Source organism: Penicillium soppii, assembly GCF_028829465.1.
Source record: "Penicillium soppii strain IBT 18220 chromosome Unknown utg000007l, whole genome shotgun sequence".
In the NCBI taxonomy this organism is placed as follows: domain Eukaryota; kingdom Fungi; phylum Ascomycota; class Eurotiomycetes; order Eurotiales; family Aspergillaceae; genus Penicillium; species Penicillium soppii.
The window spans coordinates 2,703,391-2,717,263 of NW_026643237.1; the positions used below are offsets into that span (position 1 = coordinate 2,703,391).

The 13,873-nt window shown below is 44.7% G+C and overlaps 4 protein-coding genes across 4 annotated transcripts; 3 read left to right on the top strand and 1 right to left on the bottom strand.

Annotated features, from left to right (window-relative positions):
* Nucleotides 1-429: 429 nt before the first annotated feature.
* Nucleotides 430-943, bottom strand: N7529_010293 (uncharacterized protein; the record flags this gene model as incomplete). The annotated part of the gene is made up of 2 exons (XM_057245820.1): nt 430-522; nt 551-943. 2 exons carry the CDS (start codon nt 941-943, stop codon nt 430-432), a joined length of 486 nt encoding a protein of 161 aa, XP_057094083.1.
* A 1,812-nt stretch (nt 944-2,755) lies between these two features.
* Nucleotides 2,756-5,016, top strand: N7529_010294 (ankyrin repeat domain-containing protein; the record flags this gene model as incomplete). The annotated part of the gene is made up of 2 exons (XM_057245821.1): nt 2,756-3,508; nt 3,625-5,016. 2 exons carry the CDS (start codon nt 2,756-2,758, stop codon nt 5,014-5,016), a joined length of 2,145 nt encoding a protein of 714 aa, XP_057094084.1.
* Nucleotides 5,017-7,975: 2,959 nt separating this feature from the next.
* On the top strand, nt 7,976-8,866 carry N7529_010295 (ankyrin repeat domain-containing protein; the record flags this gene model as incomplete). The annotated part of the gene is made up of 1 exon (XM_057245822.1): nt 7,976-8,866. The coding sequence occupies one exon, from the start codon at nt 7,976-7,978 to the stop codon at nt 8,864-8,866; it is 891 nt and encodes a 296-aa protein (XP_057094085.1).
* A 3,263-nt stretch (nt 8,867-12,129) lies between these two features.
* Nucleotides 12,130-13,576, top strand: N7529_010296 (uncharacterized protein; the record flags this gene model as incomplete). Its single annotated transcript, XM_057245823.1, has 2 exons — nt 12,130-12,181; nt 12,234-13,576. 2 exons carry the CDS (start codon nt 12,130-12,132, stop codon nt 13,574-13,576), a joined length of 1,395 nt encoding a protein of 464 aa, XP_057094086.1.
* Between the last annotated feature and the right edge of the window lie 297 nt (nt 13,577-13,873).

Genomic DNA, 13,873 nt, shown 5'->3' on the forward strand with positions numbered 1-13,873 from the left:
CAACGTTAATGGATTAACAGTTCTTCCATCACAAACTGCGATAGGATGATCTTCGACGGGTCCATTTACAGGGCGCCACATGCTATGATATTGAACGTCAGAGGAGTTATAACAGATTATTGAAAGAATAGTCATAGCTTTCAAGAGGGAGAGAACGATGCACAGTCTCCAATGAGCTTTTTTCGCACTTACTTTATCATTTGCACTCTACCAGAAAGAAGATGATGAGCTTCTTCGGGGAGATGCTTGCGGATGCGGTCTATCATGGATGTTCCAGGCCTGTCTTTGGTGAGTAAAGTATCTGGTCGATTGTTTAGTAAGGAAACATGTGCAGTGAGCTGGTCTCAGCTTTCATTTGACCAACTGGCAAATGTTCTGAAATTCGGTCTTGGCCTACCTATATGTACTTGTCGCGCAAAGCTCAATAAATTAGGGTTTCTCTTTCGTCGTTCTTTTGCGCTTTTCCTTTTTCTTATCTATCCAAATCAAGAATTGAACGGTAAGCGACGGTAGACCCAGCGTCTGTTCTGAAGGTCCTCCGAGTACTTACTTTCCAGTCAAAAATAATAATCCGGTCGACCCCTTCAATCTCGGTTTTCAAAATTCTCTCGCAATCCGGCAAAAAGACCTTTTGAATATGATCTGGGTCGCCAAAGTCTTTTGCATTTGTGAACAAAGGCGCAGGGTACTCCCGATACACAAATCCGTTAGTCTCGAGGCTGAACTCATGGTTTCCTTCTCCATGTGTTGTTCCCCTGATGTCTCTGATAGTCTCGGCAACATCGCCTTCCTGAAAGATCAGGTTATGCGGCTTGTTCTCATCATCGTGTTTTCTTTTGCGACCGAATTGGGCAATCCGATATGGTCGAGTACCAGTATAGCTAGATTGCCATTGGAGATATTTCAATTTAGTTTGAATATCGATAGGCGTGATTGGAGACATATAGCAGAAAAAGAGAAAGGAAGAGAAAGAAAAAGAGGTGACAAAAAATCAAAATCGAGAAACAAGCATGTATCCTGATCGCGGCAGGTAGGAAGAGAGAAGTAAATATACAAGATCCCGTGTATATCAATAGGACCTAGACTGTACGTGTCAACAAATATATATGTCAAGCTAGCGTCCAGTCTGGAACCACATTATCTGTTAAACTATCTCTAATTACTGCTAGACAGAAAGCGCTACTTCATGCATGACCAAATTATCACGGAGGTGTTCCAAAATGAAGCACAACCCAGGGTGTGAGGTGGAATGACTCAATGCAGATCCTTTAAGAGGCCCTAACTAGATCTGAAAGACTCTTTATATTGTTCGGGGTTACATAGCGGCCTGCAAATCACCTTCTTAGATAACTGGCGGAAGAGTGTAAATCTGATCGGCAATAAATTAGGTAGGACTCAATATTTGTGCGCTATGCATGAATGACTCACAGCTTCACATGAGGCTGAACATGTTACGAGTGGACCTCGGCGCTATGACTCGCAAATTGGGGGCCAAGACACCCACCCGGCCAAGGATCATGGGGACTTGCTAAGTTTGTGAAATTTTGGTCATTCTCCTACAATATGCAATGTACATAAAAGGTCGAAGAACATACATCGTATGTTTCCAAAGTTTTTTGAAACTCTTAAATATGATTTGACAGACCTCCCTATATGAACTTTTCGTACGTCTTCGAGTCAGCCTTTTCCAGGTATATTTGTAGTTCTTTGGGCTTTTCCATGCCCGCAACCTTTCAATCTCTCAGTACCTTACCTTCTAGCTACAGTTGTCTCTTCATTTTGCAAAACCCACAGATCTTGAAATCATTGATCGGAGCTTAAGACCATATCATTTTTAATGGTCGGCCGGTTTCAAGCATTGATTTGTGCTATATATAATTCGTAAACCCCACTAGGGTTTCTGCAATGTGCAATATACAGAAATTTGCTATTTAAATATCCGATAAAGAGAACGAATGAGATCGTTAGGCACCGAATCTAAACAATGACGTCAATTTTTTGGTAAAGCATTCTGAATATGGAGATCTATAGATCCATGGGTCAGTGGCTGAGCTCAGCCTACACTATTCATATTTTGATCGGAACCCTACTATACCTAGGTAAGTTGTCCCGTCTCCTTCATTGCTTTCTAATCTTACTACTGCTCTTCATTATTCAGTTGCATCCATGGCCTTTTCTTCCATCATGTTGCACACAACAACTCGCAACCAAGTGGGTCCGGTCCATACATGGAGCCCTTGTACATCATTACCTAAAGCTGTGAAATCCTCTCCTCATCAGATCCAACGGAGCTGAATCATTCCTACTCTTTGAATTATCTTCATCATTGGTGTCCGCGTGAGAATATTGCTGAGATTTTTCTTACATTGAACGGGTAGATAATAAGGCACGACATCTTCGCGACACAGAGGAAGAATTACACTTTGAAATGTCCCAGAAACAACTTCAAACGCCCCCGGATGATGTTTGAACGGCATATGACAAGGAATGGAGCCGAATCGAAAAGTTGGAGGAACATGATCGAACCCTCACAGACCGCGCCCTGTTATGGGTCATGGCTGCAAAGCGACCACTCACGACACCCCAGATTATTTGCGCAGTTCGCGTAAACACGAATGGGAAAGCACCTGAATTGGCCGACAAGGTTTATGAGCAACAGTTACAATCGCTTTGCAACAATCTCCTCACTATTGACTCCGAGGAAAAGATATAGCGTTTTACACATCCCGCTGTCGGCAAATACCTTGAACTCAAGATGCAATGGACACTTTCACGGGCAGATTTCCATGCTTCCAGTGCATGTCTGTCATGGTTCATTAACATGTATGGCAAAGAAGATGGCAATGGAATCGATTTGACAGGTTGGGAAGACCAGCCAGAGCCAGCTGACATCTTCCAGTTAATGCATCCATTCCATTTATATATGAGACATCACTGGCCAAAGCATGTTCAGGGAGCGGAGGATTATGAACAGACTTCGCTGTCGTCCCTTTTGAAAATCTTTCTCGGGTCCCCGGAGGAAAGCAGCAAACAATACCAAAAATGGTATGAAGTTACTGCAAACGATCTACAAGAAATCATCACGGTGGCCGATCTTCAAGGCATTGACACATACAAATTCTACCTTGAGGTAGCGGGCTTCAATGAAGAAGGGTTCGACACTTGCGACTTCAACCAAGCATCACACCCGGAATATGGCGAGTTTGAAAGCGAGCTAGGCCCATCCAATGTTGCTATCTTTGCAATGTGTCACCTGGCATTCTCTGCCATTGTGTCTGACTGGTGGCAGGATGCAGAGTTTGATGCCTCACGCGTGAACCAAAGAGGCCACAATCTCCTAATACTCGCTGCTCGGCGTGGCTGTACGTCGATTTGCAGAACCCTCATCAAGAAAGGCGCAGATGTGAACCAGCAGGTTGATGGTAAAGACTACGGTAACCCTCTTCAAGCGGCAGCCCACCGGGGGCATACTGAGACCGTCAAATATCTTCTGGAAGCAGGTGCAGATGTGAATATGACTGTGAAACGGAGCAACCTTGGCACCCCTCTTATAGCCGCACTTACGGGTGAAAGAATCGAGACTGCAAAATTTCTGATTCAAGAGGCTAGCGCGGATGTGAACAGACCGACATACCCGAGGATAAAGAGGATGAAGATTTCGAGCCAGTCGTGATCCTCACTCCAGTTGCATTAGCAGCTAAGATTGAAAGCGCCGGTCTGCTCGAGATTCTGGTGGATGCTGGAGCAAACGCGAATGTGTCCCAACAATCTGGAAACCCCCTTTTCTTGGCAATCCGATCAGGCAATATTCAGGGCGCAAAGTACCTAATTCAAGAGGCGAAGGTTGATGCGAACCTGCCAATCTCGGATTCAAGCTTCTGCGCTTACCTCCAGGTGGCCGCAACTGAGAACAACAACTTTGAGATCGTCAAATGTTTAGTCGAAGCCGGCGCAGAAGTGAATTCATTAGAGTGTGGAGACATGGGTCTTCCTCTCGCAGCTGCAGTATACGGAAGCAGCAATGGAAGCAATATTGATATCTTAAAGTACCTCATCGAGGCAGGTGCAGATATTCACAAAGGCAATGACGGCAAACACCTCGTCCGCCTGGCAGTATCGGCCCAAGACATCGAAGTTGTCAAATTCCTTGTTGAAGCAGGTGCAGAGTTGCATGTGCAAGAGGAATCCAACGCGGCGATCAGGTCCCAATTCCTCGAAGGTGTCAGGTACATGATTCAGAAGGGTACCGACGTGAACCAACCGCTGCTCGATGATCGTTATGGCACGGTACTTGAGTACAAGTCAGCAGAGGACAGAACTCTTGAAATTACCAAGAGTTTAGTGGAAGGAGGAGCAGACGTGAATTTGATCTCTGAGAATGGAAAATATGGCAGTCCTCTTGCAGCGGCCTGTAGTTCATTCTTGGGCGGTGATGTTGATACCATCAAGTACTTGATCGAAAATGGGGCTGATGTCAACCTACCAATACGGCATGGTAGATATGGCAACGCTCTCACCGCGGCTGTGGCAAATAGCTACAATATTGCAGCTGTCCAGTGTCTGGTGGAGGCAGGTGCAGATGTGAATATGTCGCTTCAGCATGGAGATTATGGAAGTGCTCTCGCTGCTGCCGCGGCGGTCGAACACAATTTCGATGCTGTGAAGTACCTGGTGGAGGCAGGTGCTGATGTGAATGTTGTATTCGAAAACAGAACACACGATAGTGCTCTTGCCGCAGCTGTTGCATCCGAACACAGCATCGACGCAGTCGAGTTATTGTTGCAAGCACAACCGGATGTGATTTCGCCACTTAAGCAGGGAGTGTTTGGTAGTGTTCTTGCTGCTGCTTCATATCAAGGTGACCTTGAAATTGTTCAATTATTGGTTAAAGCAGGGGCTTATGTGAACATGTCACTCGAACATGGAGAATATCCCAATGCACTTGCAGCAGCCAAGGCCCAAGATGACAATGACGAAGTAATTAAGGTGCTTCTGGAATATGGAGCAAAAGTTTGATTTGTTTATGTATACATAGACAAGTGCTGTTGAGTTCACCTATGCAACCTATCACCAGGAAGCTGGCCGCTTGGTGTCATCTACTATTCAAGTCCGCTACAGACCTATCAAAAGGTCTTCATAAAATTCTTTTTTGTTCTTGGCTTTTGTGCTCGTTAATTGTTTTTTCTTTCTTGAATACTAAGATGACATATGGACTTTTCTCACAAATAGGATCACCGTATGATGATGAAGGAGACAGAGCTTGCGAAGGCTATTTGCTGGGATGTATACAATCAGTAAAGCAGGCTTGTTTTCCATAGTCAGGAACGAGTATAGCACAGCTGCAAGAGGCACTATTTGGTTTTACCAAAGCCCATGCCATCTACCATCATTGCGCCGCGAATTCGGAGATCATGCAGCCGGTGCGCAGCAAGTGAAACTTCCTGCTCTCGGGATCCTGGGGGTCAGATTCAGTGGTGGAGAAGAGAAGATCAACATCAATGGATCCTAGTAGCTTTAGGACCAGTCCAACTGCACCGGTAACTTGATAATCGTAGATTCTCTGTGGGTTGAAAACGCAGTTAGCAGATGTTAAGAAACTTCAAGCAGCCCTCTTCGTATTTGATCTAAGAGGATCATAATCCTGGATATGAAGTTGGTACCTCTTCGCAGTGGAAGGAAAAAGACACATCGAAGTTGGAAAGGAAATGTGAAAGAGATGGGGAAAGAGATGGGGAAAGAGATGGGGAAAGAGATAGGGAAAGAGCTACACACCAAGTTCAGGGTTCTTACCGGAGGGAAAGCTTCTAGAGTGAGGTACAATACAATCAAAATTATCTTTAATATCTCTTAGCATCAAATATGAAGTAAACGCTATATGATCCTTCAGTGAGAGACTGAAAAAACAGACTTTATATAAGAATAGCAACACGTATTATGTCCATATTTAAATAAATGAAAAGCAATACTGTGACGGGATTCCATCTTCTTCAATAGCCAAACCATGGTCTAGATTAGTATAGTAAATCTAAATGTCTAATAAAACTTATAAGTTACTCTATATATTGGTCATTTATTTGCTCGGTCTGCGCCACCTATTAGTCATAAATATGATGGCTTCCCGGTGCCTGAAATTGGTCTAGAAGCGAGCATCTGATATTATGGAAGAAACATATAGAGCACCGTATACCTCGGCGCTGCCACATTTCAACTTTCCGATGATGTTTGGAATATCTTGCATTCGCACTGGTCATGTGTTGTGGTACTGCGGCCTTATTCCCATTTCGTCTTAGATAGCTTCTTAGAGAGTCTTTCTCCCCTCTTTTCCGTAATGAGTTGAAGCATGCTGACATAAACTTTCTAAAATCTCATCAGATTAAAACGTGTCTGAGAGTCTTTTCGGGCTGCCCTTGTTTATTTTCCCTTTTCACTTCTTCATTAGTTATAAGCGGCCTGGATTACCTTCCCTTTCCTCCACAAAGCAAATCTCTTAGAGTCCCAGGAAACATCGCCTCGCTTCAGACATTTTTTGAAGTGGTATCTAGGAGCTAGCCATTTGATGATTATGCTGTTATATAAATATTTAAATATGCTTAAACATTCAGACAGACTATTATCTAGGCTTTTTAGGATCCTGTTTACCCCTTCATCCAAAACAACAGGAACGCTCGTTCGCGAGGCCGCATCTTCACACCTCAACGAGGTCGGGTTTCAGTGAGAGGCTTCCTGGGCCTTAAGCACGCTCTATCTGATTTTAGGTTGGCCACCGATGCCATCAGCTTACCGCCTCACCGGATCTCACGATACAATCCCAGGCCTCGAGTGCGAGCCGGATAAAATAAGTCGGCTGGTTTTCCACTCCGTTGTCCCATGTTTTTGGCGTGGTAGTGCGGTGCGGCCCGTTGCGGGTGCGACCGCGCAACTACTGTGGGTCTTTAAAACGGGGATCAGCACTGGTATACCACAAGGCTCTCAGCTGTCCTAGATTTTCGTATAACCTACCATTCACACTTCTGTTAATCACAAGGTCTGTACCTTGTATGACAGTAGTGAAGATAATGTGTCCAGTGTCCCTCACGCCCAACTTGGTACAAGAACTATTAGAATAGTACGATGGCAGACTGACCATATTTCTACTGTTGCTTTCCAATAAGCGTTTGCCGATCAGCAACAGAAAATGCGTGCGCACTGCTTGCGGGACAGAATACAGTTCTGTGAGTCCTTATGATGGAATTTGGTACCCACTGCCAGACACAGGGTTATTACTGCGCTTGTAATGTTGCAGCCGTCTCTGACCGTCAAGTTACGATGTAGTATCCGACTATAGCGGTGGTTGACAGTTCTAGATTGATTCAAAGTAGCGCAAATACCGGAAACGGTAGTTTGAATAGGCAGGAAACAGCCTCCACCCCCAGCTGGGCTGGAGACAGTTCTGCAACCTCTTGTCATGGACTTGGCCGTCATTTGCTAGATACAAGTCTTTGACGTATGCTTGCAACGTTATAATGGTCTGTAAATGCAGGTTAGTCTGTAGTATCAGACTATACCGGTGATGCCAGATTCTACACTAAGCTCCAACCAATGAAAACATGATAATTGGTATCTATATGACGCTGAGACCATGACTCTCTTCGATCATGCATGAGGTCAATACTGCAAACGTCTTTCTCGGCTCAGTATTCCTCAGTATTTCGGCAGTCATTGCATCAAGACCACCGTCTAGAGCCGTGGCCACGCTCATCTTGAGTAACATTCGATCCGATTTTTTTGATTTCGATGATTATCTCCTTGTAATAGACATTCAGAGGTTAATCTCTTCTCCAAGTAAAGTGACGGTATATAAAGGATGTCAGGAATATCGAGATGTACTGGTTTTTCTAATGGTCCCCAGAAAACGAATTGCTATACAAGGAAAACAATTTCACTTATTCAATTTACCTTCTTCGAGAACTTCATATCAATTTTTCAACCATCCAACATGCCCCCCACCGCTACTCATCAGGCATCTACCCCAACCCACGTCACCAAATCAGCCAATGGTGCCAAAGGTTCCAAGTCAGCTGCCGAAAAAATGGATGCTTGGGCCCCAATCTTCGACGCCGTTATAAAAGGCGACTGTGCGGCTATAAAAAAGCTTGTTAAAAGTCCTGAAGATACTCAAGTTCGATTTCTTGGGGTCACCCCTTTGCTCCTCGCGACCATTGCGGGTCATCTGGACGCTGTCAAATTGCTCCTAAAGAAAGGAGCCAATATCGGAGACAGAGACGATGACAGTCGCACAATCTTTACGCTCGCAGTTGACAGTGATCACAAGTTTATCGCTGATCAGTTGATCGAAGATCACCCAAAAGTCATTGTGACCGATCCCCGCCTGAAGAAGGGCAAGGACTGGCTGAAGGATCAGTTTAAGATTATCTCTGATCAGATCAAGGACGACCTTAGCAAACCTCCACAGAAGGTGCTAGACTACCTGGTGGACTGGAAGTTTCCTGATGATAAGAATCGATCGGTGTTGGACGTCTACTGGGAACATATCCTGTTGCGCTTCATCGGGAATGTTCCGCTTGATATCCAACGGAATTATTCGCCTGATCTCAACCTTGCCCTCATTGGCACATTTGACCGGATGTTGAAGGGTCATGCTGGTATCAGGGAGTCCGCAAGGTTGCTGAATAGCAAACTACCTACGACTGGGTATGGAATCATTGATACCATCGTCAGATCGGATAACCATTGGGTAACTGAGCGCTGGTCTTATGATAACCACGAAGGGATCACGGTCGAGGATGGCATTGACTCCTTTTTGATTGATACAAAGGAAGGGAAGATCACAAACAAGATGATCAACTATCATGTCCAAGGAGCTTGAGGCAGGCATGTTGTTGATATTGTTAGTGTTAGTGTTGGTGTTGTTGTGATTTCATGCTTTTTGTCCTCCGACTATGTACAATGCGTTTTAAAAGGAGTAAAAGTTGGTCTGTAGTTAGAAAAAAAAAAACGATAGTATCTTTGCAGATACAAACATATGGCTTGCTTTTGATCTACAATGTACTTTTCCTGTAAAATAGCTGCCCAGATTTAGGCCAGCCGAGAGCAGAATAAGCTTGCACCCGGCGGCCCGTAAGTAATTAAGGGAATGGTGGAGCAAACGTGGAATGCTGTTATATTGTATATCTAAGCGCCAGCCCATCACGAGTAGAACGGAAGAACAACCTTTTTTTCACAAGTACTCAACCTCGTTGCTTTTCTAATTGCAATTGAACATTTGTCCCTTCAATTTACTGCTTGAAGCTTCTTCTTAGCTGCGCAGGTGGGATGTTTGGGCTAGACCTCTCAAAATAGGTGTCGGGTGTTTTTTCGTTAAGCCAGTCCGACAATGGACGTATGTAAAATGATATTTCATACACAAGAACATCCTGCTCGCAATTCTCACCTGCCAAGTAATCGAGCTATCATAAAATGAGAGTCTGGCATTAAAATTTATAGGGTAGAATAATTATTATACCTTGCCATAATAACAGTATTAAAAGGCTGGATGGACATGGCAATCAGTTATGCCCACACACCAATCAGGTAAATAATTTTCCTACATCTGCTGAATCCTGAATAGAAACTCCGTGAAGTCCACATTTATGGCATCAATTGGGATTATCTCTATGATTAATTAGAGGGGAAATCATCCGTAGATTCTTCTTGGTTTTGCACTTCTTGCCATCCTTACTAACGATGACTCCAACGCATTATTTTACTAATATCGCCATTGGTTCTGTCTTTTCGTGGAAATTTCACAGCATTATTACGAGGTCCTGAGACGGCATATATGTATAGGTTGAAGTGAGCACTGTGAAGTGCAAAGACCTAATTGTTTCATCACCTTAGCTCAGATCTGGGCAGCCTTGGCCACAATCAAGGGGAGCCAGGACCATCACACAGGGGACACATCTATTACAGATAAACAGAGCGATTGCGGGCGGAATAGTGGTGATTTTGACAACGAAATAAGAGAGGTAAAACGTCTCAGACGACAGGTATCCCATCGTAATTTCACAGACTCCAGCAAGGACCAAGCCAGCTCCAGCAGCCCAGCGCATGGCAGCAGCTCATACTATAGATCACACAATTCCTCCTTGCCCTACGTAGACTCTGATGCACACTATTTGAGTATATCTTAGGCGGACGATACTCTACGACTCGCGATGTACGTCATTCACCATATTCTATATTTCACCCCATCCCAGGACTCAAAATCGCAGCCATTTATTGTCGAGTTTAGAGATGCCAAAACAGGACTAGCACCTCGTATATCCAAAGCTAAGCGCTAGATAATTGTCATTGATCATGGTGGCCTCTGCCTGCGGCGCCAATCTCCAGTTAGAGATTTTAAAGTTATGAAGAACCATCATGCAATCGTAGAAGCGAAGCGCTAGCGGCCAGGTTAAATTACTCAAATTGTACACTGCGAAGATAAGCCTAGTTGAATTAGCACTCTACAATGACCTGGAGCCTTTTGCCATTGTGGCCTATACATCATCTTTAGAGAGTTATATACTGAATCACCACAGTATTATAGTAATCAATGCTACGCAGCACTGTATATGTTTTCTGCAAATGGATATGAGCGATGCCTATATTTTCGATCTCGATAATGACACACCTAATCACATATTGTATCTAAGCTCCATGCCCTGGTTTGATCTCAGCGAAAGAAGTGGAAGACCGAATATCTTGGCCAATATGTGTGGAATCATGCGTCGAGTAATATTTCCGTCAAAGTTAGAATAGCGCCAGCAGATAGCCTTGTATTCCAGAAAAAGCATGATGAATATAGCAGCGTCTGCTTGCTTGTTCATTTACAGTTCATGATACCTCCCTAGCTATCTATAGAGAGAGAGGTTTTGTCTCGGGGTTTTACTAAACGCTGTAGAAGTCTGTACGGGAGTGGCATCGTGAGAATGAGAACACAATTACCTTGTGTTGCCATGTAAAATGGAATGACCAGAGCCGGTTCTATGCATAATTGGGTTACCTAATTGTAAAATAGTGCCGGGACCTACACGAACTAAGGGACTTTTGTTGTGTAAAATTGCTACCCTCTAACTGTGTATCTCCGTTTTCCTATTCTCTAGGAACCCTAGCGCGAGGGAAATGCGATCTTCCACTTTATCAGTCGAAATACTACAGCCCACCAAACTATCATTAAAATGATCCCGACCGCCCGACTGAGGCATATCTTACTCCTCTAACGAAAATTCTGTGGAGTAGGAGAGTTTCTGAATAAAGGGTACGTAAGAGAATAGAAATCAATCAATTGATGATAAGTAACTTATATGGGAATAAATAATTTCGATTAGCACAGGGAAGAAAAAATCATTATATATAAGTTCTGAAGAACTACCCTTTGATCATCAAAGTGGTAACTAGAGATTAAGTAGATATAACGTTTGGCCACACATCCAGTCTACCACACCCCCATGACCCTCCTGATTCTGGCAAGAGTTCTTCTTGGCACTTTAAGTAATACTATTATCTTGTCTCCTCTTTAGTCCCTGTATCCAATCTGGTTGGTAGTCCGTGCACCTGAGCCCCTATATCTCTGCAGATGTCAAGAGAAAAAAAAATTTCAGATCAGCCGGTGCTGTCCAATAACTGTCCACTGCGGCTCACCCTGCAGGGTCAGTGCGGGGGCGGGCCGATGGAAGAATATTCTCGACTACCTTCCCGCCAGGTGACGACCACCTAACTACTAGTCGTATATAAATCATACAAACGCTAGCGTGTTAGTGGTTTATTAGGCGACAATCTACTATCTTACCGTTGTGTAATATTGTTGATCCTTTCTTTGATGCGTCTGTGCTAGTGCCTTTCGACACCTTCATTTAAATGCCCTGCATGCGGTGGGGTTGTCTTTGCATATAAGATCTGCAGGTCTCATGCAGCTTACCTGAAACAAGACGAATTGTTTTTAACTGAACATTGGAGCTGTTTTCATTGAATATTATCTTGCTTTGAAGTGCAGGTTACGCCCTCACCTAATCAGAATATAAAGCAGCCAGGAAGTAACACCCTAATATCACTACACTCTTCCATTTATTTCACTTTTCGCTATCCCTAAATCTTCAAATTGAGAGTAAGATGGTGCCCGCAATATACTTACTCGTTTTCGTGGGTGTCTCCGCCAAGCCTGGTACGTTTTGTTTCCAACCTCCATTAACCCAGATCTAAACCAAGCCTCATAGTTGCGCCAAGGCAGAACGCCACTGCAACTCCTACCACAAGTATACTACAGGGTACTGTGGCGGATAGCTGCACGGCCTCATCTACGGATAGCCAGTGGTTAAGCATATGCGACACGACTATTTTCTGGCCTACATCCACAAATTATTTTTACGGCCCGACCATCGGCCCAAAGGCATCTGCCGTCTCATGCAATGCTGAATGGGTGGAATACCAGGGACGTGCTAGTGGACTAGAATCTCTAGGTGCAACATCCACGTCCACTCTTTTTTCGCCTTATGTCACTAGCACCGGAGCTTGCCGCTCTGAAATTCGGGGGGAAGAACTTCATGACATCCATACGGGCCCAGTTACCACCCTCTGTGATGGGGTCACGCGCGCCTTGGGTCCTCGAGAGTCTATAACCCATTACTGGCCAGGAACGGGTCCTTGCAGTTCCTTCACGGCCACTGAGACTAGCACTACATTGGTCTATCGATCGCCGTCACCTACTCCTGGCTGTGAATTAAATACCCAGGATTGCATTCCCATTTGGGAAACCTACACCAGTCTTCGGGACGCCTACCAGTCCTCTGTCACGACTCAAATACCTGGAGATATTAACAGTCCTATCCGGCCGGAAAGCTGCCCGTCTACGACGCGAAACTACACTGATCCTAATGTATGCAATAATTGCCACTATCTCCCAGCTACAGCAACAGTCTTTTACTGGCCGGTGATTACCAGCGGAGCTCTCTGTCTGCAGAATGGAAGCACCGTCCCTGCCACACCCACAGGAAATGGTCCCAATACGGCCGTTGTCGACGGAAATACATTCGTTTCCCCGAATGTCTACGTTTCCTTCACCAGCATCTACGCCTGGAGTAACCAACGCGCCCATAATGGCGGTCCCTGTGGCGGTGATCATAAAAATGTGATTATCTCTGTCGAACCGGACGCAATCACATCGTACCGCAACCACATCAACGGGAAATACCCAAGGATTGGAACGGCATATCCTTTCAATTTTGCGGAATATCAAGAGCATCAGGTCGGAAACTATACTATGTCTCTAATCCCTTGGGAGCAGTACCTTGGTGGGTCTCAGTGTGTGTCTGGAGGCGGTGGTTGTAGCATGATTCGCGATGATTATCTTCCGTGGGTCGAAATTCCAGACGCCATGACGCAGATCGATCCCCTCTGGACCGCATGTCACCGGTCTTGGTATATTCCTCCAGTTAGTATGGTGCCATTGGTTGGCGGGCTGGAGTCGCGACCGACGAACACAGCAGAGGCTAGCAGTTCCCTGGCTCCTCCAGTGCTTCCTGTGTCAGGTTTGGCTGCACCCACTCCGCAACCCACCTGACCGGATGCTGATTTGCTTCCGCCGGCTGGATATCTTTTTGGATATTGAACGAATTTCTTCCCTTCTCTAAAAACAGTTGTTAAGAAATGTTGTGGAGTCATGCATTATTGCCCATTTGGGCCTAGCCTCAATTGCATTGTAGATAGCTAGATGCTCTCTCCCACTCTCTCTCTTTTTATCTCTCTCCGTCCGCAATTTCATATTCATTCTTCATGTTATTGCTCTCTGATGTATGTTCTACAAGTAAATATTGAGCAGAAAGTCCAAATATTTTTGGCCAAGGTTTCAGTGGTTGGT